Here is a 27,017-nt window from a genome sequence, read left to right on the forward strand (position 1 = left end):
AAGATAAAAAGAACAAAGAATTAAAAATTATGTTAAAACACTAAAAAAGAGCAATTAAAGAACATATTTACCTAATGATAGTTTTTTTTACTAATTTAATATTATTCTGAAGAAAAAAAATTCTTAAAAAAAATAAATAAATAAAACCGCCACGTGTACTAATTTGATATTATTCTTATTGTGATTACTACTATTATAGATTGAAAATAAGGCCTTATCAGAGTATGTGGTTGATATTTATGTCAAAGTTTAGCACAAATGTGAGATTACTTCCAGCATAAACAAACCAAAATTCAAGCTGATGAATACCAGAGTATCATAGATATTTTTGGAATGAGTAGATTGAAAGACCATTGATAATGGTAAAAAAAAGTTATCTTACATGATACATGTGATCCACGAGATATGCTATATATAGAAATTATGACATTGACTCAGCAATTTAGAAAGCCGTATGTCTTAACCATGACATACAACCCGAATTGTTGAGAGAGGAACAAGCAACGATTATGAAATGTAGAATCATAAAAGCATTTTTCTTACCTTTTGTAATTTTGTTACGCATTGCTTATCTTTAAATAGTTGTATATTTTCTTTATTAAATTCTCTTCTTTTTTTTCTATTTGATATTTATTTCTCTTTACTTTATACGTATCTCCATATTTCATTGAAAGCGAACGCAAGTTTTATTTACCCATAAAAGTCTAACTAATGTACAAAGTAAATTTTTTTTTATTGTTTATTCATGTTTTTGAAGGGTTTTTTCTTGATTGGTGATTTTTTTAGTGTTCATTATTTAAGAAGTTTGATAACACAAGTTAACCTCCACAAATTTTACTTGCTATTATCATTTATAATAGATGCACGTGCTCTTGTTTAGGAAGCTTTCTGTTCTCATATGAAACCAATGATAAGATGAAAAGTGGATGGATGGTTACGAAGACACAGCTAGTAGTTGTCACGTACGCTTTTTTGGGATAAGATTCCATTGCCTTTGGCTGTTTTCTCATCTCTACTCTCTCACATATACAAGGCACATATATTTGCTTTTTCCTAGATATCATCACTCTCTCGCTCTCTCTCTATCTCTTCTTTTTGATATCGGGTTATATTCCGTCCTTCTATCTTTATAGCACAAAGAGAGTATTAATTCCTCATGTTTGTGAAAGCTTGGATGATTTGAAGTCATATATCACTTATTATTCGTTCTAATTTGTTTCCCACCACTGGAGAATCAAATCAAAGAGGTGAAATCAACTCGCACTTTCTCTTTTCAATGATTACATATACATATTATTATTATTATACTATAAATATAGACCCTCTCTCTCTCTCTCAGTTGGGTTTACAATAGTAATTGGGCATGGAAAGTGGCGCGAAGACGGTTTTGATTACTTCCAACGGAGACGAGGTCTCGAAGAGCATTGCACTACATTTGGCTCGCAAGGGCTTCAGGTCAATCAGATCAGTCGATCTTTCAGATCACGAGTATTCTATATTTATATACATAATGAAATATTGAAATTAGTTAATGATATATATATATATATATATATGTGTGTTGTGTATGTGTGTGTGTAATTAACAGGTTGGTATTGATGGGAGATGAGAAATGTCTGAGAGGAGTTGCGGAGGAGATAAGAGAGGTTAGATTGGGAAGAGTGAAAGTAGTTGGGTTAGATATGGAAGAAGAGAGCGAGGGACCATTCACTCGAGCTGTCCACAACGCTTTCACTGCTTTCCCCAATTCTTCTTTGGACGCTTTCGTTCATTGCTTTTCCTACCCAGGTATGTCTTTTAAGTTTTAACTATTTAAGTACAGGGATAATTCTAAAATTATGATTATTTAATCAAAATTGATTAATTGTTTTTAATTTCATAGTTATGACAAACTTTATTATTATTGTCAATTGTTTATTGACAAATTCGTCAATAAATAGAGGTAGTTTTGAAATTAGAATCAATTTGTGAATTTTGGTAAAACAAAATATTATAAATGATCATCGTTTTAGAGTTACCCGTTATCTATAACATAAACTATCTTATATTTATTTTTATATTTAATTTGTATTCATTAGAAACATATCTACAAATATGCTGTTTATTGGACACAAAAATTCAAATAAAATTAAAATTAATAATATCAAGTTTATAAAGTTGACGTAAATAATAAATATACACATGAATTAGAGTGACAAGGTATAAGTAAATAAAGGGCGTTATAGAAATATGACAAAAAACAAACCTCATTTTTTTGTTTTAGCCCATGTTTGTCAAACTTTATGAATATAGTCAAACGGACAGATAAGCAAAAAAAACAAAGTCTGATTTGCCCTTATTTATTAACAAATTCGTCACTTTCTCTCTCCTATTTTTTTCCTACATTTTTTTTTCATAACAAATTTCAAATCCTACGGATTCGTGACGCCGAGATCTTCAAAAGTAGATCCATTGTGTTTGATGAAAAATCATGTTTAATGCCATAGATATAGAAAAATCACGAACCTTCCTTAGACATGAAAATAACAGAAATTTTTTGGAAATCATCTGAAAATAAATGGAAACGTAAACATGATGCATTAAACATAATTTTTCATCATACACAATGAGTCTATTTTTGAAGATCTCAGCGCCACGAATCTGTAGTATTTGGAATCACTCAATTCCGAGTTCGTATGAGATAGATATAGATTTTTGAAGTTTTGATGAAAAAAAAAAATATTTGAAAAAAAGTATGAGAGAAAAAGTGACAAATTAAAAAAACAAGAGAGAGAAAGTGATTAATCTAAAAAAATTATATTTATTTAAGGATAAATATAAAATTTTAACTCATTACTTTTAGTGACACCTAATTATATAATTGGCTATTATTCTAAAAAATTTCCGAGCTAAATCTCAAGCCACTTTTAGTTAGTTACAAAATTCATAAATAAAATATGCGAGGTTAATGCTACGCCGAGTATTATTTCATTCACCATGGTAAAAAAAAAAATCATCATCACTTGTCACGTAATTCGCTTATTATTGGTTGTGACTTGTGAAAAACATGAAACACAATCAGACTTTCAATTTTCAGTGGGGCAAAAAGCAAAGAAAGTAATTTTATTGGACAAACATGTAAAAAAGCCTATATGTAATATAATTTACTTATTATATATTCGACGTGGCATGTGCTGTGGGGGTGGGGATTACCAATTATTGGTGAATTGTTGGGTAATATGCTTTTTTACTTTATTTCTTTCTTCTGGGTTCGAATGAAATAAAAAGGTTCCTTAATTCAATGACTTTCTTACTTTTTGTGCAAATCTAAATAAATCTAAATATTTTTTTATATTAAATCTCGGGTAATCTTCAAATTATGCGGAGTTGACAAAGCAATATGGCCCTCAATTGGCGAATAAAGAGGCTCATTCTCCGTATATCTAAATCAGCATAAACATCGTCGAATTCTCAAGACCATCTTTAATTCAGTTTCCCTTTTTGTTTTTGTTATTTTATTCATCATTTTCTTTTGTTATATAACATAAATCCTTTGATATTCCCTATTTTTAACAATCGAATTCGAATGTTTGGATTAAAAACTAACAAAAAAAACCTGTTATGTTGAAAACTGAGATGTGGAAGTTAGCGAAGTTAACCAAGTTATCTCTCTCGGGTATAATTACGTACTGTCATCGCTTCCCAATTTCTAAAATACCGGCTTCTAATATTACTACGTGCATGGATGATTTCTTAATAATTCTTGTATGTTCTCTACCACATAGCAGCTAAATATTATTAGCATATTTGACCACTTTAAATTATTTAATTTTTTTGACATAATTTTGATTCTTGTTAATTTTTAACACAATTATTTAATTCACTTCAAACCTTCCCATAAAAAAAAAATCGTCTATCAAAATAATCCGATCTGATTATCAAAACTTTTAACAATTGAAATGCATATTTTAAAATTTGGTCATGTTGCATTTGGATTTGAAATTGAATTTTTCCAAACTTTGGTAATTCAATTATGGTTAGGTTTTTAAAAAGTAACTATTTAAATTTGATTTTGTTTTGGTTAACCAAGTTTCATATTTGTCAAAATTAATAATCGATCCATTATACAAACCTGCCCGGTTAGCGAAGCCCAATATCATAATATGCTGCGGTGTCATCTAAGTTTCAGTCAAGATTAGTAGTTTCCATTATCAACTATGAAATTGAATGTTATGTGGTAATTGTTTGAAATAGGAAAGTCGGAAATCCATCTAGAGCTAGCGGAATCGGAGTTCAAGAAGATAGTTAAGGTAAACCTAATGGCTCCGTGGCACTTGTTGAACGCGGTGGCGAGAAGAATGAGGGAAAACGGCTCGGGTGGCTCTATAGTGTTGTTGACTTCGATTATTGGCGCCGAAAGAGGGATTTATCCCGGATCCGCTGCCTATGCTTCATGCTCCGCCGCACTACTACAACTTGCTCGGGTAATATTACGTTACTGTCATCGCTTCCCAATTTCTAAAATACCGGCTTCTAATCTTACTACTTTTATGAATGATTTCTTAACAATAATTCTTTTATGTTCTACCACCAAGCAGCTAAATATTATTAGCATATTTGACCACTTTATATTATTTAATTTTTTAACACATAATTTTGATTCTAGTTATATATAGTAATTTGAAGGGTTTTTTTTTTTTTTTTTTTTTTTTTGTAAAATAGGTAAAATGTTATACTTATAATAGAGATAGTGAAATTAACTGATAAAAATCTTACCAGATTAAAAATAGCGCTCATTCTTTAATTTTTATTTTTATTATTATACATAGGTATTGTTAGGTCAGGTTTTCACCAAGCTCAAATTGTTATAATAAGGAATGCGCGCCTTCCTCCTCGCCCGCCCAATAGCGGGAAATCCTCTTGTCCACGTGGAAGACACGCGCTCCCTTCCTTGGGCCTTCTGCCGAGTCCTCGCCTGGTCTAATGCTCCCACGCGGTTGTTTCTTCTCGCCAGTTGGGCCAGTGATGCGGACCTACTCGCCAAAAAGACTGCTTCTCGCATGGAGCTTGGGTTCTCCCCCGATACCAAAATCTCCTTGCCCAATTACAAATTCTTCTCTCCCAGAACCAATTGTCCTTGCCCAAAACCATAATTTTAAAGCTAAATCCAGCTGGACCTCACAAAACTCTCATCACCACTTTAAAAATCTATAAATACCCTTTTTCACTCCATTTTCTCTCCAAGTTTTATATCCACAAAGCAAAACTATGCCAAAATTTTCACTCACCTAAATTCTCTCTCTCAAACACACTTGAGATCAAATCAAAGAGAATCAAAGTCACTTCACTCATACAATATCACACAAAAAGAGGAATAATCTACTTTCATTCTCTCTAAAATGGACGAATAAATATTCACTCTCTCTCAAACACTTTCTCTCCCGAGCAAACAAATTATATTCTCACTAAAAAGTGTCCAATAGCTTGAGAAAATGATTCTCATATTCTTCACTTAATAAGACGAATATCCCACCAAACACTTCACGTTTTCTCTTTTCTTAGGAAATCGTGGCTACGAACTCATTTATGACGTGAAGTCGAACGAAGAGCGAGCTCACTTCCGGCGTGAAGTTGAGCGAAGTGCGAACTCACTTCCAGAGTGAAGTTGAGCTAAGATCCACCACCACACTCACAATCCCTCTTTGAAACCATGGATTGAGGGACGTTTCGGGTTTTACCCCAAAGTGTTACTTCACGGCTTCGAACAGAGCCGATTCCACCCCATCGGCCACAATTCAAAAACCGTCCGGATCTCTCGGATATCCGAGTTTATGCTTTGATCTTCTTTTGAGTTTCCTGAGGTCTAAAAAATTGACTACGGACCTAGCGAGGCAAGACACGTGACCAAGTTCGCGCCCACCACGTTTCCACAAATGTTAAATCCAAAAAACGGCATGTATCATTATATTGAAACGTGTCATTTTAAAGATAAAAATACAGAGGAGGAGAATAATCATGTTAACATTCTAACTAATTAGGTAGATTGAAATGGTGTAGTTATTAACAAAAACGTCAATTTTTTATAATTAAACATTCAAAAATCTGAATTTTTTTTTTCAATTGAAATTGTAGACTTCTTTTCATAATATAATTCAGTTTGGGGTCTTCTTGGTCAAAACGGGCCAAAATTTTATATTTCGAATTTATTTGTTTTAGATCAAATATAAGTTTTTTTATTATTTATATACATTAACTTTTTCAGGTATCAGCATTGGAAATCGGAAAATACAAGATAAGAGTGAACGCGATAGCCAGAGGATTGCATATTGGTGACGAGTTCCTACAGACCGTCGGGAAAGAGAGGTCACAGAGGTTGGTCAACGAGGCGGCCCCACTATCCAGGTGGCTTGACCCTAACATTTCGACTGTTATTTATTTGATTAGCGACGGGTCTAAATACATGACAGGAACCACCATTTTTGTTGACGGGGCACAGTCTATAACAAGGCCTCGCATGCGATCTTATATGTGATCTTTTATATTTTTATTTATTTATTTATTTAATTCTTATGTGAAAGAAACTTAGATTATATAATATGCCTATTAACTCTAGCGCTTTTTGAGTATAATCAAATTTCATCTTCAATACGAGTTAGTCGCTTTGTTAGTTATCGTTCTCTCTCTTTTTCTTTTATAGTGAGATTTGTGTAACATACACAAAGAAACTTAATAAAAAAAAATTGAACAAAAAAGTATAATAGATTATTGACGGTTGAAAATTGACGAAAACAATAAAGACAATCGGTAATCAAAATCAAACGTGGAAATAATAAATGTGAGTGCAAAAGATAATCATCTTCAATACGATTTAGTCGCTTTGTTAGTTATCGTTCTCTCTCTTTTTCTTTTATAGTGAGATTTGTGTAACATACACAAAGAAACTTAATAAAAAAAAATTGAAAAAAAAGTATAATAGATTATTGACGGTTGAAAATTGACGAAAACAATAAAGACAATCGGTAATCAAAATCAAACGTGGAAATAATAAATGTGAGTGCAAAAGATAAACGAAGAAACACAATTGTAAAAGTTCAACGCAAATTGTGATATGTTCTTTTGTAGGGAATATTTCCACTACGTAAACAACAAGTACAAGTGTTTGAGCGTATAGATGACCAACTTTCCTTTGTTCAATAATGATCCTTAAATGTTGCGGTAGTTACATTTCATTACTTCAAAAAAAAAAAAAAACTAAATAAAAACATTTAACGTGGCATACCAAGTATAACAAGAGTGATTGGATTGGATAATCGTGCGACGGAATAGCTGATGCTTCTAATCGTCGATGCTCAATTTGTGACGTAGATGTCAATGCTCTATCATCGATGCTCCGTTTGTGGCGTAGTCTCAACCAACTAATCATAAAACAGATAGCAATCGCAAAAAAATAATTAACATGCATATCTATAATGGTTCACACTCAACGTGTTAGTTATATCTACTTTACCGTTGCAGATTTTACCATTAACTCAAACTAAGAGGTATCTTTACATTAACTCTCTTGCGCTCTGCAAAGAATATCCGCGCATAGATGATTTAATATAAATAGAGAAAAAATTAGGAGTAAGAGATACCAACTTAGAGTTCCCTAAACATATCCTCGACTAAACACTCTTGCCTATGAATTAGACTCCACAACTCAACAAAATCATTATTTTATCAACCGACTAAGTTGTCGAACGCCTGACTCTTTTCTTTTATGATGTCACCCGGTTGAGCTTGTATAATTGAGCTTCACCTCTTTAGGGATATGCTCGAATGAGCTCGAACTACATCGTAAATAGTCGGAATTTGAGGTGTTTTTGTTTGTCATTGACTCATCCCGTGTAACATAGACCAATTATCATTTTTAGAATAAATACCCGACACAATTACATATAATATATGACAGTTGTAACTTGTGTGTTCCATAAAAACTGCTCTTCACAGGGAAGTTTTTTTTTTCCTTCCTAATGTTTATTGAGAAAATCGCACATTGTAATACAATTTATTTATGGGTCCATTAGGAAAATAACCAATTTAAACGTTTGACATTACTAAATAAAACAACGTTTGGTAAATCTTAGATAAATAATAATTTTTATACATTTACAGACGTAAATCTTAAATAAATAGCCACCTTCATATATTAGGTCACGTTATTATTTACGGTTATTTACCTAAGATTTATCAAATGTTGGCTATTTAGCAATGTCAAACGTTTAAGTTGACTATTTTCCTAATTTTATGTTTATTTTTTATTTTTATCTGTATTTTTAATTGTAATTTTTTTGGGTATCGTCCCTGCCTGTTAAATATATTATTTGAAACAAAAGATAACTTTACGAACAAACAATATATTGCTTATTATAGTAAGTCGTTGCTTGTGTTGAATTGTTAAATAATGATGAGAGTCTTCAAAAAAAATTAGACTTGCATCGTGACTTGTTAAAACAATTCACCAATTTTTCAAACCACGTGCTTCTTTCGTGCATTTTATCCAATTTTGTAATGAACATTATGGGACAACAAGTTATAATTGTTTCACCGATTCGTTGGAGTTTCTAACCACCGATACTTTTCTGTCAAACAATAGTTGAAAACATTAAGGGACAACATACATAGTGCTCCATATTTGACTTGTGTTAGAAGAATATAGGTTAGATTATTAGGTTCGAGCTTTATGGAATTGAATTATGTTGGAGATGCGAGAGTTTGTGTTAGGTGTGATGTGAGCAAGGTGATTAATTAATGTTTCACTTTGTCAGGATTCTGGTGACCTTAACTTAACAATTCTTTGTGTTAAAAAAGTTAATATCACACTCTTTTGTATTTGGCAACATGTGTAGTTAGTTTCGCCATAATTAAAGCAATAAATACGACGCAAATTGATACTGATAATTCATACTCTTTTGCACGTACGTTAATATAAGGGATTTTACCTATTGAATATGTATTTATTTTTTTAAAACTTATGCCCCCCCTTGAAATGGATTTTTACAGCTTATAATCCGTTTTGCATGTCGTGGTTTTGTGTAGAGTAATTTATTCTTTTATGAATGAATCATATAAATTTTTTTAACTACCGTAGCAAGATATATTTGTAGAATATATTGATACCAAATCGATGTAAAGGGGCAATTATTTTTTGCGAGTTGGCTGTATTATATACTAGTAAGTAATTACCATAAAATTAAAAGATAGGGTGAAAAAAAAACTTTAGTAGCTCAAATTTAATACTTGCTTACCCTGTTACATATCAACGGTCAAAATAAATTATTGACTTATCTTCTAACTATATTCTCACTTTGAGCAAGTATTCGGATTGATATCATTAATAAAATAGTTACTCTTGACTTTGGTGAGCTAATATATGTGTATTTTGTATGAGTGATTTTTTTTTCCAACTATTCGCAGCCGGGTTGTTGAGAATAATTGAATGCATGGTGATTAAAGATATTTTCATTTTGGACCACAGAATATATCGCCTCGCCGTATAGTACATAATAATAAAACAGATTATTAGTACAAACAAAGAAAACTGTTGAGAAATAGAATTTGTATTACAAATAATTTTGAGAGATGTATTTCCTCTAATTAAATAAATTTATTGTCCAAGAAAAGAGAAAATGTCAATATATAAGATGTGGCTTTTATATGTACCAACCTAGGTATTAGAAGATAGACAAACTATATAGAACTGACAAACTCGCGTTTCTCCAAGTTTGGTCCGTCCTATTTACATTTGACTTATAAATTAAACAGACAAATTCACATCCAAAGTCCATAATAAGTCGAGACGTATATTGATCGGCTTGTTTATTCGATTAAGAATTTTTCTTTCAGGGTTTTGAATGAAAACCGCCATAGCAAAAAGACAAATTACAATAAAAATCATTAAGAAACACCAGATATAGAAAAGAAAAAAAGAATTTCCTAAACAAGTATTGAATCAAAGTCATTAACTCTAAAAACAAGTAAGCCACTTCAAACTATAAATTTTTTTATATAGCCTAACGTTTTAAAAACGTTAAACAAATAGCCAATCTGTTGAGGTGACAGATTTGTATACCCTTATTACTCTCAATAACTAGTTTATTAGATTTTTTTTTTAAATCTCAATTTATTTTTCAAATATCCATATTTACTAGGATCTTACGTTCTCTCTCCTTTATCTCTTTTTTTTTTTTTTTTTTTTGTCGAGTCTCTTTCTCTCATCGTTCTTCTGGGTATTTGTGCTTCAGCGTATGCCAAAAAAATAACGGAAACAATATAGATCAAGATGAGGCAACATAATAAAATTACAAATTTACTCATTAATTCAAAACTCTTTGGCTCCGTTTGGAACCCGGAAAATAAGAGAGAAAGTGAAAATAATAGAGAAAATGAAAATGTGAGAGAAAATAATAGAAAAAGTCAAAATTCTAATTGTGTTTGGAAGTCATGGAAAATATGAGAGAAAATTGACGGGAAAGTAACGAAGAGACTAGTTTATTTACATTTTTTGCCCATTTTATAAAATTACATTTTTAACTTAAAAAATTTACACTTTTAACCCTTTTTTAAAAAAAAATTTCATTTTACCCTGAATTTTTTTCATTTAGACCCCCTAAATTTTTTTATTTACATTTTTTGCCAATTTTTAAAAAGTTTTACATTTTTACTCTAAAATTTTTTCACTTTTGACCCATTTTTTTTTTAAAAAATTCATTTTTACCCCTGAATTTTTTTTAATTAGACCCCCTAAATTTTTTTTTTTTTTACATTTTTTGCCCATTTTAAAAAAGTTTTACATTTTTACCCTAGACAAATGTGATCCTCTCATAGACAAATGTGGAGAGATTCTCATTTTCCATTTGATTTTCGAAGGAAAATGAAATCCTCATTTTAGTTATACACTTTCCCTCGCATTTTTCATCATATTTTTTTTCTACCATATTTTCATCAATCCAAACAACCTAAGTAAAATAGGAGGGATTTTCATTTTCCTTTCCCTCATATTTTCCGGGTTCCAAACGGAGCCTTTCACAAATAGGATTGAAAACCATCTTCATTTCACTGTTAGCCGTCTAACCACCATGGAATGTTGTTGCGATTTCGGCTAGGAAGGAGACCAATGAATCCTCATCCTTGTTGTCCCTCCGTTGACATGTCTCGCCGAAAGTGACTGCTTGGAACGAGAGGCAAAGGTCGGGTCTTGGTAGCGGAATAGAGGCCGCTATGGCGGCGAACAAAACCTCTCTCTCTCGAACTCGGAATCGGCTCCAAGAGCGGCGAAAGTCTTCGTCCGTCAGCGGATCAAAGAAATGCATATTTATTAACTAATCGACGCTGGTTCTATATAGATTTAGGTTTTTTTTTTAATTTGTTTGTAAATTTTTGTTCCATGTTCTTCAATTTTGCTTATGAATCTTAAATATTTAATAACAGTTCATTTTTGTAAATATTCTTAAATAATAGTTTATTATTATTAACATCCAACTGTGTTTATCTTGACTACATGATTTTTTTTATTCTTTGCCGTTAATAATCGTTAATCAACATTTGTTTTTCAATATTTGTTTGCAGAAATTTAATTATGATAATGAGTAAGCAGTTAATAATTTTTGGGATTTCCTTTCTTTTTTAATTTTTTAAAAAATAATAAATTAAAATGGCCTTTTTTAGGTAGGAACAAAATCGGATTTTTCACATGTTATAAATTTTGCCACCGAAACAAATGACTATTTGACTAAAACATATGAAACGTTTGCTACATTGAAATTTCAACGTTTCAATGTGACTACTTTATTAGAGCTCCCATAAAAAAAGCCAAACTAAGTGGACGAAATTCACAAAAGTTGGGTTAACATATGCGTTAGACTGTGGCAAAATCCCAAAGCCCGAGCATAGGTTGCAAAATCATGATATGCTTGTCTATTTGATTTTTTTAAGAAATCAAGAAAAGACGACATGTGAGTAAAAATAAGACATTATTAATAACCTAAGTCATGATGATATTTTCCCTTGTAATTTTTTATTATTAAAAAAAACTCATTTATCCTTTTTTTTAGCAATCATATCCTTTATTAATTCGTGAAGCATTTGTCTTTGTGAGGCTGCCATAAAGTTTAAAGACAATGTAGTAAATATGACAAGCATAATTGAGTGTTTATATATATATATATATATATATATATATATATATATATATATATATATACACACACACACACAAATGCCCCCGCGCGTTGTTGCAGAATAATCAATATGAAAAAAATTATTTAAAGTTCTTTAGAGTCATTTTTATCTTTATGATAAAAAAAATGTACGAATGAACAATACTTGTGTTTAGGGTCTAATCTCTAATTTTTTTTTATAAAAAATAATGTTTATTTATCAGTGTTTTGTGAGTGGAGATCTTTCTTATATTTTATATATATAGGGGATCAATCAAAATTCAAAAGCACTTCGTATACTTAATTTTTTTTGTCAACAAGAGCATTCTATGAGATAAATGACGTGGAATATAATAATGAAAGAAAGAAAGGTTTAAGATAAAAATAAAATTAACCACGTAAAAAATAATGAGTGATATTAGCTTAAGGAGTTTGGTGATAATTGCATTCCATGTTGATTTTGAAAACTAGCGTCGGAATAAATAAATAAAATATATATATATATATATATATATATATATATATGTATATATACAGAAGATAACAATAATTCGATCCACAAAAAAAAAGAAAAAAAATTCGGAGAAGAAAAGATCTTAGTCGTTGACATGAAATGAACAATTATACTATTGCTGACATGTAATTGAAATTAAGAATACAAAGGTAAGTGCAAGTTCTCTCCTCCTAGCGCTAATTTTGAAACTATTTTTTTTTTTTTTTTAAATTTTCAATGAATTACATTAGATACTTTGTACATGGATGATTTTGATTCATACAATATAATAAATGAACATGACTCAAAATGTCGGTATTCGTCATAAAATACTTTGGCAAAAAGGCACGTCAATGATTTTTTTTCTTCGAGAGAGTAAAAAAAAAAAAGTTACGTAAATATAAGAAACTTGTGAGGTTGTGAGAAGAATAGTTCTCTCAAGCCGAGATGGTGTTTTGGTGGTTATGGATAGGTTGTGGGGAGGATGTAGAGTAACCTATCACTCTTTCGTTATCGCTCTCAATCGAGAACATTTGGCATATGTTGGGGTATTGGGTGAGGGCAGGGCTTCAGGCTCAAGAAAAATAACTTGGTGAATGATTACTTATAGCTATTATTCATACAAGATATATAAATTATTAATAAAAGGACTTTCACTAGGACAAAACAGAGCTTTAGACACGACAAATAGCACTGGGTCACGTCTGAAAGTCCGTGCCTAAAGATTTGAAGACACGACAATCAGACACAACAACTCGCATTTGTTTCTCCTAATTTTTGGCACAAAAAAATTCCCCCGCAAAGTGGCGCTATACGATTTAGAAGTGACTTCGTGCGTCTAACCAATTTACTGCTATTTGGCGGCAATTATTCATATGCGACTAGTCGCGTAGATACACTAACCCACCAAAAGCTTATTCAAGTTAAGGTGTAATATTAGAGTATAACTAATTCCTCTTTTTATTATTATAAGAAAATTTACTTTAATTTAAGAGATTTGTAAGTAACTAGGCCACTTTAAACATGTGATTTTGGATCTAACTTATGTTTGACAATTTTTAGGGATATAGTCAAATGGCTTATGTGGCAATAATTAAGGTATGATTTGCCCTTATTTATTAAGAAATTCGTCACTTTCTCTCTCATATTTTTTTTCAAATAATTTTTTTTGCGTCAAAACTTCAAAAATTCGTATCTTTCTCATACGAACTCGAAATTGAGTGATTTTAGATCCTACAAATTCGTGGCATCGAGATCTTCAAAAATAGACCCATTGTGTTTGATGAAAAATTATGTTTAATGCATCATAGTTACGTTTCCATTTATTTTTTTGATAATTTCAAAAATTTCCAGTTATTTCCATATTTAAGGTAGTAACATGATTTTTCTACATCTATGGAATTAAACATGATTTTTCATCAAACACAATGGATCTATTTTTGAAGATCTCGGCGTCACGAATCCGTAGGATTTGGAATCACTCAATTTCGAGTTCATATGAGATAGATATGATTTTTTGAAGTTTTTATGTAAAAAAAAATGTAGGAAAAAAGTAGGAGAGAGAAAGTGACGAATTTGTTAATAAATAAGGGTAAATCAGACCTTAATTATTGACACATAAGTCTGTTGGCTATTTCCATAAAAATTGTGAAACATAGGCTAAAAACAAATTTCATAGTTTCATTTTGGCTATTTCGCTACAGTGCCCTTAATTTAAAGGGTTCATTAGGAAAATAGTCAACTTAAACGTTTGATATTGCTAAATAGTCAACGTTTGGTAAATATTAGATAAATAATCAATTCTATATATTTACAAACGTAAATCTTAAGTAAATAGTCACTGCCATATATTAAGTCACGTCATCATTTATGACTATTTACCTAAGATTTACCAAACGTTTGATATTTAGCAATATCAAACGTTTAAGTTGGCTATTTTCTTAATTTTTTTGTAATTTAAATGTCTAAATATGTATACACATGGTGATTGATACAAATTATTACGAACCAGGGATATATATACAAAAATGGGTGAACAATTATTCAGTGAATAAAGGACCCACTAATTCGGGTTACAAATGCTGGACAAGGTTAATATTATAGACTGAACGTTTTCTAAATATAGACTAATTTATCATTGAGAGCAAAATATAAGCTGCTAATGATAGGTTAGAATTCTACGTACAAAGATTATGCAATGGCGTGTCTAGTCTATCATATTCTTGTTTTTTCCTTTTATATTCGTGTTATTTTTTTCTTCATAATTTGTGAGTTCTCCGATCGGCCATTTTACAACTGTTTTTAAGCGTTGTAGAATCTATTACAGATATATGCAGTCAACCGTCGAGTTTAGTTTGTATCTCCGAACAATTATTTTCTTTAATCATCACGTTCATACTATGTTTTGAGTAGAAACATAGAAACTACATGACGCATGAGACTTGATATTACTTTAGACTATGTCCACGTCACGTGTTACCTTATTTTCTCAATATGACGCAAGAGATCTACAAACTCGTATATAATTTTACATGCCGTTGCGGAAGTGTAAGAAAGAAAGAGAGAAGAAATTAAAATTAAAAAATTGTTCCAGCCGTACATGCACGTACGGTCGTAGTGGCATAGGATCGATCGCTTTCTCCACGTACACAAGTGTAACCTTAATATCAGGAAAAGAAAAAAAAAAAATCTTAATAGTTAATTTTCCAATTACCAAACATTGCTCAGAAGCTACATTTTACGCATGGATATGGCATTCAAGCGGAATATATAAATACCAGTATTGTCATTGTAAATACTAATTAAACAATGTTTTCTACATATGCATGCATTGCATGGAATGACAAAGGGAAAGTCGAATACATTAGGATGATGTAAATTCAGTGGGCGATTTTTGGCAAAAATGAACAAACACATTAAAATTAGTAATAGTTATGTTGCTCCCAACTACCTTGACATTAGTACGTCTCCTAATTTGAATTTTCAAATAGTTGTTTTGAAAAGCTCCAAATAATAGAGGGATAGTAAGTCCATTGTCTCTAGTAATACTATCAACATATAATAATAACTTATATATGGTATAGAGGACAGGAGGGCTGCGCAGTCGTCAAATTTTCAACGGTCAAAAGCACATGTATTGTCCTTGGATTGTGACTTGTCTCAAAAACAAACGAGAAATAGGACTTCAAATTCATGAACCCGTTTTGTCAATTTGAATTCTCTTTGTAATTATATATCTCATCAAAGAAAAACTCACATACGACGCAAGCGCATGCATCATCAAGTAATAAAACGTATTTAAACACGAGTATAGATCTGACAAGAAACTCGCATATTTTCGATGCAAACTAACTAGTAGATTTTTAAATTCTATAAAAATGTAAAAGGTGGGTTTTTTTTAATTTAAAACTAATTAAAATGCAAAATTGACAAAAGCAATAAAACAAAGACTTGACAAATGATATAGAGAGTGAAAGAGCGCAACTCATGAACGGCGGAACAAAACAACTATTAAGAGTTATATAAGAAGATTCTTCTTTGAGTTTTTCGATTCAGACGGTTCTAAAGATTCTAGCACCAGTTAATGTTTGGGTAAACTTAGTCTAATTCTTTCTTGAATACTCATTAATCTCAATCGAGAAGAAACGGACCTAATTGGTTGACCAACCAACACCTCTTGACTTGGATCATATTAAAACAAACAATTGCATTACTACGGGAATTTAAATGATTACACAAACCCCTAGTCTTTCTTTAGCACTAGGTAGACGGATGAGAGAACGGGTTGATCACACTCGATTACCACCTCTCGGCGTCTAAAGAGTCTAGATATTCACTACCTAATTAGCTAAGTTAAGCATTGATATTAACCACCCCTAATTCTCTTGATTACAACAAACAAACCAGAAACCTAGATTAATACTAACTGAATCAATTCATACAACTACGTTGCATCCCTACCCACTCATAATTATGATTAAACAAAGCAATATGGAAATGAGCATGAGCATAAACACAAAGAGAGACACAGAGAGACATATTCATTCAATAATCCAATATCAAAACCAAATAAACAAAAATCCAAAGTCTTAATCAAGATGAACTAGAGTTATCTCAAATCAAGCAAATACATAAGATTCAAGCTAAAAAAAAAAACAAAAAAAAAACTAGAGTTCAAGCACAAGTATTAAAAAAGAGGTAGAGATAGAGGGATAAAACTATGGAGAAGATGACGGTGAGAAATAGGTTGGAGATGCTTGTCGCTAGCTCTCTCTTCCTTCTTATTAGTTTCCAAAGAGCTTCAATGACCTCTTCTACAAATCGTCACTTTGCTCTCTCTCCACTCTCCGAAACCAAGTCTAAAGTATGTTTTTCTTCAATGACCTAAAACAAGAGTATAAGGCTCTCCAAAAGGTGTTTTCAGAGCATTTTCGGACTATTGGATGTGATCGAGAGGTCAAGATTGACTAATAAACTCGAGCATTAAAAAGCTAAAAAAGACCTCCGCGCGACGCGTCAGACATGGGACGTGCGCGTCACGTGGGATACTTGGACGCGTCGCGTTGTTGGCAAGCTGAATCTCATGTTTGAAATTTTTCATAGCTGACATGATGCGTGGGAGTTTTGGCTAGCTGACGCGACGCGTTGAGAGTATTGGGCTAGAGTTGACTTTTCATTGACTTTTGACTCTCGACTTCAAATGGCCATAACTTCTTCGATATTACTCCGAATTAGCTCGTTTTCGAACCAAAACCTTCTGTTACTTTCTTGTACCTGAAAATTTACCAAAAATTACAAAATAACATAAAAAAACTTCAAGAACAAGTCTCGATTCACTCTAAAAAAGCATTGATAAGTGTGAATGGATCGCACTTATCAGATGTTTCGGTGTCTTAATTAACCTTATATGTACGCATAGTAGCATAGATAATATGTTTCAAGAATTCCAACGGTAATAAGACTTCTTATGGGCGACAAATCCGGTAATGATCGCGTTAACGCTCTTTTGATGGTGTAAATCTTATCTGACATAACCTCAATGCTCGGGCCGGATCATTGTTGATCTACCCGAGACCTTTCGTCAAGACCCGATCGACTTATGATTTGGGCCTTTCGACTCATCTAAACAGAAAAATGACGGGAACGTGTTAATATCAGCTCTATTTAATCATCAATGGAGGCAATAGTGGAGGACCGTGCTATCTTGTCACGTATAACGTTATAAATATGACACGGCTGTCGACTATTTACCATAATGAACCAAACCTGTACCTCTGTGTACTACATTACATATATACATATACAATGTTAATTAAATCATGTAGATTAGCTCATGTTCATAACTTCGAATGTTTTTATCTTGTATATGCGCGAATTTCACGCGTGTGCTTTGACAAAAGAGAATATTTCGATAACAAAAGAAGATGATGATTGCATATTGACCTAAAAAAAGGGTTTTGAAACATATATAGATTAATAATTGGGAAATTGCCCTATCTACTACCAAATCACTAACTTTTTCCAATTTCCCACAAAAACCATAATTTGGCCAAAAATGCCACTAATCCCAATGTACAACTACCCTTTTACCCTTCACTTAAATTTTTCTTACAACCCACACCAACTCTCAAAATCCCGCTCATATCTCACATTAATCCATGACTCTTCCTGTCAATCTCTTCCTCTCACTCTCTCTTCTCTCCCTCTCTCTCTCTCTCTCTCTCTCTCTCTCTCTCTCTCTCTCTTCGCGTCAGTCTTTTCCCGAGGACCCAAGAAACCCAGGTGCCCGAGGACCAGGTCTCTTTCTCGCACCAACTCTCTAAAACTCGAGGACCCAAACGCCGACGAGGACCCAAAGCCACCAGACCCAAGAAACCCAGGTGCCCGAGGACCAGCTCTCTTTCTCGCACCAACTCTCTAAAACCCGAGGACCCAAACGCCGACGAGACTCAAACTCCAGATTTAGTCCAAGATCAGGTCGCGCACAAGGTTCGTTTTGCTTTTTAGGATATTTTTTGGGATATTGTTTGGGTATGTTAAGAATCTTCAGAGTTCATCAGTTCTTTAGGATATTGTTTGGATGAACAGATTCTAGGTGTTTGGGATGAATCTACAGAGTTCATCAGTTATTGACATTAGATGTCAACAGTTGACATCCACTGTTGACATCTAATGTCAACAACTGATGAGAGAAATTGACATTTAAACTCTACAGAGTTCATCAGTTGTTGACATTAGATGTCAACAATTGACGTCCATTGTTGACATCTAATGTCAACAACTGATGAACTCTGTAGAGTTTAGATGTCATCAGTTGTTGACATTAGATGTCAACAATGGACGTCAATTGTTGACATCTAATGTCAACAACTGATGACCTTAGGTGTCAATTTCTCTCATCAGTTGTTGACATTAGATGTCAACAGTTGACGTCCACTGTTGACATCTAATGTCAACAACTGATGAACTCTGTAGAGTTTAGATGTCAATTTCTCTCATCAGTTGTTGACATTAGATGTCAATAATGGACGTCAACTGTTGACATCTAATGTCAACAAATAATGAAGACTTTAGATGTCAATAATCAGTTGTTGACATTAGATGTCAATAATGGACGTCAACTGTTGACATCTAATGTCAACAACTGATGAACTCTGTAGAGTTTAGATGTCAATTTCTCTCATCAGTTGTTGACATTAGATGTCAATAATGAACGTTGTTGATACTAATATGCAGAAATGTCAGAAAAACACTCCATTGAATCTCCGGTGACAAGCTATGACGACTTCGAGCCCCGAAAGAGAAAATTATCTAAAAATGAGGTACATTTTGATGCCAAGCAAAGCTGATTTTCGGTTATTATTTTTTATGATTGTAGACATTCATACCTATAATTGTAGACAATTACTAAAATTGTAGTCAATTGATGTTAATAAGGCAAGCGGATCGGAACTCGGTGATGCACAACTCACGGAGTTTCAAATGAGCCAAGCTGAGTACATATGGTACTTGGATACTTTTTGTAGTGAGACTGAATCGGGTCCGATCATGTCTCTCGAAAGGGTTATGAAAGAAATCATCGGAGACGATTGGGAGACTCCGTTGAAGGAAAAAGGAGATTTTATGGAAGTCGTGCCCAAGGGGACACGACTGTTTATGCTGAAAACCCAGAGAGAGGAACTTCTCTATTATAGGAGGATGATGATCAACAAGAAATGAGTCTGACGATGAATTCCCCACATCATTGGTCTAAACTTCGTAATATTTATATTTGTATGGGTTTTCGTATGACTTGAATGCTTGAAACTGCTTAATATGTCTATTTACACTATGTCCCTTTTATATATGTGTAATGTTGTGAATTGCATGCATAAGTGAATAACTAAATTTAAATTCATCCACTAGATGTCAACAGTTGACATCAATTGTTGACATCTAATGTCAACAATTGACATCAATTGTTTAGCACTATTGTCTAAAATCTGCATACAAGTCGGAGATTACAAATAAATTTCTCAATAAACTAAGAAATCAACAAGAGTCACTACTGAAATGGTGGAAATTACAAAGAAGTCTGAAATTATTGCGTAGACAAAGGAGTAGCACTATTGCATGTTTGACGATTGTGGCCAATTTGCCCGCAACGCGTACACTTGCGCCTAATAATGTCCTCACCTTGAGAGGGTATTCTTCTCTTTTTGGGCCTACCGGCGGCACGTGCTTTGTGTTGAGGCGGAAGAACTTTGATATTCTCCACCTCGAGGGGAATATTCCAACTCGAAATGTCGCCATGAGGATGATGTACACCTGCGTAGGTTGCCCGCAAATACTCCGTAGAGTAGAACTCGGAAATGTAGTTCTCAACTTGACGGTTACGTACTCGACATGCTGCGATTGCGTGTGGACAAATAAAATTATGAGTCTGCCATCGCCGACATGAGCATGTCCTCTCTTCTAAATTAACAGCATATACAATCTTCTCTCTGTCTACGACCTCAAACTCGTCGACTGAAGATGGCCTCACCTAGTAGAAAACATAACTTCATCAAAATCTTGTACAAAACATGAAACATACAACAATTGTAGACTTTACCTCCATTCGAACAGCGTATGCAATGTACTTGTCTGCTCTGGCTTGGTATACTTTTGTGAGGAGCGTGTTTGTTTTGGCCGCAGCATCTCGACGTTCATAAAACCATTTCATACTTCTCTCTCTCAGCCAATCCATCAACTTCGAAACTGGAAATTGTCTGACTTTTACATTTAATGCATTCAATGCTTCCGCGTTGTTGTTCGTCATGATACCGTACCTCTTTCTCCTGAACATGCATCGTGCCCACCTTTGATACCCGACATCATTAGCTAAGTACCGTCGTATTTCGGGATTTTCAGCGTCCAACATGACCATGAAACTTTCAAATTCCCGCTGAGTGTATGCCTTCGAGGCACCGTAAAATTTCCACTTCACCTCCTTCGTAATCCCCTTGAAAGTAGTCTTCAAATTACCGTGAAGATGGTACATGCAAAAACCATGATCACAGTTCGGAAATACCGTCTTGATGCCATTGATTATGCCAACGTGCCTATCAGATACAAATACTTGCTCTTTCCGTTCCCCAATTGCATCTTTCAATTTGGCGAAGAAGTAAATCCAAGTTTCGTTAGACTCTGAAGGATCAATACAGTAGGCTAGTGGAAAAATTTGTTTGTTTCCGTCCATCCCACACGCCGTATACAACGTTCCTTTGTAATAGTTCTTCAAATGAGTACCATCGACGATAATCACGGGTCTTACATACTTCCACCCCGTTCTCCATGGGCCGAGTGACATGAAAAAACTAATAAATACGCCGCCCTCACCAGTGACGAGGTCAAATAAAGAACCTGGATTCTTAGTCTCGATCATGTACCTTAGCTTAGGTAAGAATGCGTACGACTCCATGGAATTGCCGTAGAGGGACTTTAGAGCCTGCTCTCTGGAACGCCAAGCTTTTTTGTAAGACATAGACACCCCGTAATCCATTTGCATGTAGTTCATTATCTCTTTCGGTTTGCACATACCCACGCTTGGATCAATACACTTATGCTTCACAACCTCTCCTATTAAAGTACTCGTTGCTTGCGGGTGACGTCCTTGTCTTACGTTCAGGGCACAACTGTGGTCGTTGTCGAACCTAAAACATGAAAATTACAACAAACTTAGTTTCAACATTAATGTCAACAATTGACATCAGATGTCAAAAATTGACATCAGATGTCAACAATTGACACCAGATGTCAACAATTGACACCAGATGTCAAAAAACAGAGATCTAATTACAGTATTTCAATTTCATACATGATTCAACAAAGAGAGTTTACCTTCTAATTTGGAAAATGGGCGTGTTAGCCTTTCTCACGGCCCGGACAGCCCAATTACAATGCTCTCCCAGACAAACAACATGCAATGTGTTTTTGTCCGAGTTCTTTGTCTTATACGTGAAGTTGTTGTTTATAGCGAACAACATCAAGTGTTTCTGTAAAGTCTTTTTTATCCTTGTACAATGCATGTCGCTCAATAAATACGGGGGAATGACCATCTAAAATAATAGCCTCATCCATGTTTGAGTTTCTCCTAGTAGATGAACTTGGGACGCTATGTGAATTCGGCGTAGACGGTGATGAAGGACGGGAGTTTTGTGGTGGAGGAGGGGATCGTGGTGACGGAGGGGAGTTGCGTGGTGGAGGAGGGGAGTTTTGTGGTGGATGAGGGGATCGTGGTGACGGAGGGGAGTTGCGTGGTGGAGGAGGGGAGTTTTGTGGTGGAGGAGAGGATCGTGGTGACGGAGGGGAGTTGCGTGGTGGAGGAGGGGATCGGGAATTTATAGGTGGAGGCGAGTTTCGTGGTGGAGAGCATTGTTGTTGTCGTTGTTGTTGTCGTTGTGTCTCATAGTCTGACAACCTTAAGTCATCCAATCCGAACGTACCACGAATTACCGAATCAGGAGTTGGAACCGAACCACACCCCTCCTCGGGTATGGATGGCATGTCAGAAACTCTTGTAGGCGGGTTTCCAACGCAACCACTATCACGGCTGTTGCCAGTGGATCCAACCCCTGGAGAATCGAGCCCGGGTGGAATTTCATTTATTTCCAATATCAATTGTAATTTCTCCGTGTCATCTTCTTTCCTCTTCCTCAAATATAAATAACCTTCTAACGTAGCGTCGTTGGTTATCTCAACAGGTTTCAAGGCACCAGCCATGGCGTATGCAACACCAATGGTATGAGTGGATGGTGATTTGCCCAAATTCGCGTAAATGATTTGCATCAAACTAGCGAAGTTAACTTCATACGGCACCATGATTCCGAAAGATCCATTCTCATGATAACAACCAGGTTCAACCCAAGTTCCACTGTGCTTGAATAATAAATAAATAGCCGCCATCACTGCGTACAAAAATCATAGGCAGAGTTGAGTTATTAATTATTTGTTGACTTCAGATGTCAACAGTTGACGTCCACTGTTGACATATGAAGTCAACAATTGATGAACTCACTGGTGAACATTCCCAGACCAAACAGGACATTTGAATCTCTTTAAACTATCAAAATGACATAGAACTTGAACTTTTTGAACCACGAAATTTATGAAAAATGAAGAAATGCGAGACAAACCTTGTGGGCAAGCTGGTCTTGGACTACGAACTCGTGGGCGTTTGGGTCTCGTAGGCGCGGGCTGGTCTTGGACTACGAACTCGTGGGCGTTTGGGTCTCGTGAGCGTTTGAGTCTCGTAGGCGTTTGGGTCTCGTAGGCGTTTGGCTCTGCGTGACCGTGGGTGTAGCGACGCCGAGGGTTTTAGAGACCGACGGAGAGAGAGAGAGAGAGAGAGAGAGAGAGAGAGAGAGAGAGAGAGAGAGAGTCAGGGATTTGGGATGAGATGTGAGCGGGATATGAGCGAAAATGAGGAGTGAGATGGGATATGAGGGAGAGTTGGTGTGGGTTGTAAGAAAAATTTAAGTGGAGGGTAAAATGGTAGTTGTACATTTGAGTTAGTGGCATTTTTGGCCAAATTATGGTTTTGGTGGGAAATTGGAAAAAGTTATTCATTTGGTAGTAGTTGTGGCAATTTCCCTTAATAATTAGCATTACATATATTCTTCATTAATTATAAGATTCCACTCGCCATCAATTTGTATGGAAATAAGTATCTTCTAAAGAGGATCTCTCATAGATAAATCAAACATTGCATCCAGAAAGTTGCTACCTTCTCGGAAAGTACTACACTGATAAATAGGTTGGTAAATTCGTCAAAAAAACGTGCGTAATGAATAGAAATATATTATGGATATCAGATAGAATACCCCACCAGTACGTCACCACCAAATATATGAAGAAAAAAAAAGGTTTCATGAACAAAACTAAAGCAAATGATAGATATAGTCCATGTTGAACGCCACAATTAATATTTATAAAAGGACGAAACATTATGTATCGTCTACACGTGTGACATAATTTTATGGTCCAAAACAAAACTGCTCTTAGTCTACGACCTCCACCATATTTTTCAAATGAAATGAAACGAATTTGATTGTTGTAACTATTTTACACGCGGTTAGTTCTTATAGCATTTCATCCAAGCTTACATTTTCATTTGAAATAATTAGTACTTTTTTTTTGGGAAGAGGGAATGATTCGTACTCTTTAGTTGTTGGAACTTTTTGAAATTTTTGCTTTCTCGTGTTAAATTAATTAAGCTAATTATATACAGGAAAAATTCATTACTAAAATTTTGATCCGCATCTTTAATTATCTTTTTTTTTTTAATTTTTTTTTAATTTTTTTTATAGTTATTGACAATCTAGTCGGTATATATAGGTGAATTACGTGATATGGACTAAATATTAGTGCGCACTAATGGTAAACCCCACAGTACACTGACAGGATCATAGACTACGGGTGTCAAGAAAAAAAAGTAGAGGCCAATACTGTCAAAACACGTAATTCAATTTATTAGTAAACTAGACCAAAAATGGTCTGCAAATATGAAGCCTAATTCCGAAATCGTTTATTCTTAACCTTATTAAAATTGAAACTAATTTAATTTATTTAAATCCCTTCTTATTTTACAAGTTCAATAAGTATTGACATGTATTGATGAATAATAATTGAATAATTGGTGTAAAAAGTTATTGTTAATTACTTTGTGAAATTGTACTTGTTGATAATACAAAAATCCTGAAACATTTATAATTTTAACTTTTTATGAATAACGTCAATGAATCTCTGGAACAACAAGAATATGTGAAATCAAGTTTCAAATCAGCAAATCCATAAATTTTTTTATAGAGAAATCTATGAAACAATAACAAGCAATATATAGCACAAATAAACAATTGCAAGATAAATTTGAAAAATTAAACGACCGATAATATCAACATAAGAAGATTAAAGTGATGATGCTAAAAACAACTAAATAACTTGAGATTTTTATATTGATTTTGCACATGAATTCGAGATATATTGATACAAATTGCATAGAATTCATGCTCAAATTAATTTTAAATTTAGTCTTTTAAACGAGAATAAGAAAATTATATTAGTACTGTTATAACGTCAATATACGTTATAAGTCAACCTGGCTTGTTGGAAACGGCGACGTGGCTACCGTCCGTCCTTCTGCGCGTCAGACGGAATGGCGGCTTATCGGCTTCCGCGCAGACGGAATGGCGGCTTCCGCGGAGCCGTTTACGCGGAAAGTCGGCTTCCGCGGAATCCGTGCGAGGCTGAGGTGGATTTGACCGTTGAAGCCATGTTGAATCTCGGTCGTTGATTTTCTTACCGTTTTTTCATCAATGGTCACAAAAAAATGGCCGTTTTTTTTACTGTTTATACACGGATTTTTTAATTTTTTTACACTTTCATCCTTTTCTCTATAAATATAACTCATTTCAATCCAATTTCTCACAACATCATCCAACAAATTCTCTCTACAATTCTCTCTACAATCTCATCAAGCTCTATGTAATTTATATAATATAGTTTCTAAATTAAATTTTCTATATAGTTTAATATATTATAGTTTCTAAAATATAATTTATGTACCAAAATGTCTGGCGAGTCATCATCTCACCGAAGATCTCGTCGAGGTTCTCGTCGAAGCTCAAGTCGCACGCTCACACCATCACCATCTACACATGAAGAAGAGGCTCAAAATCAAGAAGTTCAACAACCAAACCCGACCTCTCAAAACTATCCGCAAAATTGGTTAGCCCTTTCTCAAATTCCAAATTTCGAAGACACCGATTTAATCCAAGCCCCCGTTCCCGATCCAAGATTTTCATATCAACCCCCGAGCTACAATTTCACTCAAGAAGAGATGACCCAATTAGACCAATTTGCACCGATATTTCCTTTTGTCCCACAACAACCACCACAACAACATCCTCATATGTCACAACAACCACCACAACAACATCCTCATATGTCACAACAACCACCACAATCACCACAACAACCACCACGATCACCACAACAACCACCACGATCTCCCGTTTACGAAGACGCTTACGAGGCATATCGAGAAGGAATTCGTAGATTTCATCGAGAGTCACAATCACCTCATCAACAACAACCACAACAAAATCCCGAAGAACATCCCGAAGAAGATCCCGAAGAAGATCCCGAAGAAGATCCTGAAGAACATCCCGAAGAAATTCCTCAACCTAGACAACAAAGGAGGAGGAGAAAACCTCGTTCCGAAATGTGGAAATATTTCACCGAGATAAACGACGACGAGGGAAAGAAGGGGCGATGCAACAAATGTGAGAAGATCATCAACGCCGACAGTAGGCACCAAGGGACGTCCGCATTGCACCACAACTACAGGATGTGCGTCCTCCCCGGATCTTCCTCGTCTCACACTCAGGTAAGTAGACACGATCCCCAAGAATATAGGAAAGAACTTGTCAAGTACATAGTTTCTACCGATCAAGCATTTTCACATGTAGAAAGTAAAGGATTTGGTAGATTTGTTCATTATTTGGCGCCTAACATCATAGAGATTTCTAGAAAAGCTTTACGTAGTGATATCATGAAATTTTTTGAACAAGACAAAGAAGAACTGAAAGCCCTGTTCATGCTTAGGCGGTTTAATGTTGCCCTCACGTCCGATATTTGGACTGGTAATGCTAAGATGGACTACATGAGTGTTGTAGCCCATAACATAGATGAGGAGTGGAACCTTAATAAGCGTATTATAGCCTTTAAGAGAATAGAAGGTAGTCACACCGCAGATAACATCTTAGATATCCTTTTAAGTGTTATAGATGAGTGGAACCTACGTGATAGAATCATATCCATCACCCTAG

The 27,017-nt window shown here is 34.3% G+C and overlaps 1 protein-coding gene and 1 long non-coding RNA gene across 3 annotated transcripts; both read left to right on the forward strand.

Annotated features, from left to right (window-relative positions):
* The first annotated feature begins 1,073 nt into the window (after window positions 1-1,073).
* LOC149406399 (NAD(P)-binding Rossmann-fold superfamily protein) lies at window positions 1,074-6,690 on the forward strand. Of its 2 annotated transcripts, XM_089604054.1 has the most exons (5): window positions 1,074-1,247; window positions 1,340-1,455; window positions 1,589-1,788; window positions 4,234-4,463; window positions 6,242-6,690. In XM_089604054.1, the coding sequence occupies exons 2-5, from the start codon at window positions 1,364-1,366 to the stop codon at window positions 6,509-6,511; spliced, it is 792 nt and encodes a 263-aa protein (XP_089460180.1). In that variant the 5' UTR covers window positions 1,074-1,247; window positions 1,340-1,363; the 3' UTR covers window positions 6,512-6,690. The 2 variants fall into 2 exon arrangements, with proteins under 2 accessions (XP_089460180.1, XP_089460141.1); XM_089604015.1 differs by lacking the exon at window positions 1,074-1,247 and having other exon boundaries at window positions 1,316-1,455.
* An 11,687-nt stretch (window positions 6,691-18,377) lies between these two features.
* On the forward strand, window positions 18,378-19,831 carry LOC149406400 (uncharacterized). The gene is made up of 3 exons (XR_016295501.1): window positions 18,378-18,657; window positions 19,405-19,490; window positions 19,606-19,831. It is a non-coding gene; the product is annotated as an uncharacterized LOC149406400 (long non-coding RNA).
* Window positions 19,832-27,017: the final 7,186 nt, after the last annotated feature.

The sequence above is a fragment of the Urtica dioica genome, chromosome 1 (assembly GCF_054948205.1).
Source record: "Urtica dioica subsp. dioica isolate 48M chromosome 1, U.dioica_male_clone48M_v1_H2, whole genome shotgun sequence".
Taxonomy (NCBI): domain Eukaryota; kingdom Viridiplantae; phylum Streptophyta; class Magnoliopsida; order Rosales; family Urticaceae; genus Urtica; species Urtica dioica.

Bases quoted from the DNA above. Each gene is read 5' to 3' on its own strand.
- LOC149406399 (XM_089604054.1), top strand. From the start codon at position 1,364: ATGGAAAGTGGCGCGAAGACGGTTTTGATTACTTCCAACGGAGACGAG. The intron at 1,456-1,588 runs GTCAATCAGATC...TGTAATTAACAG, and splicing joins TTGGCTCGCAAGGGCTTCAG to GTTGGTATTGATGGGAGATG. The intron at 1,789-4,233 runs GTATGTCTTTTA...TGTTTGAAATAG, and splicing joins TCATTGCTTTTCCTACCCAG to GAAAGTCGGAAATCCATCTA.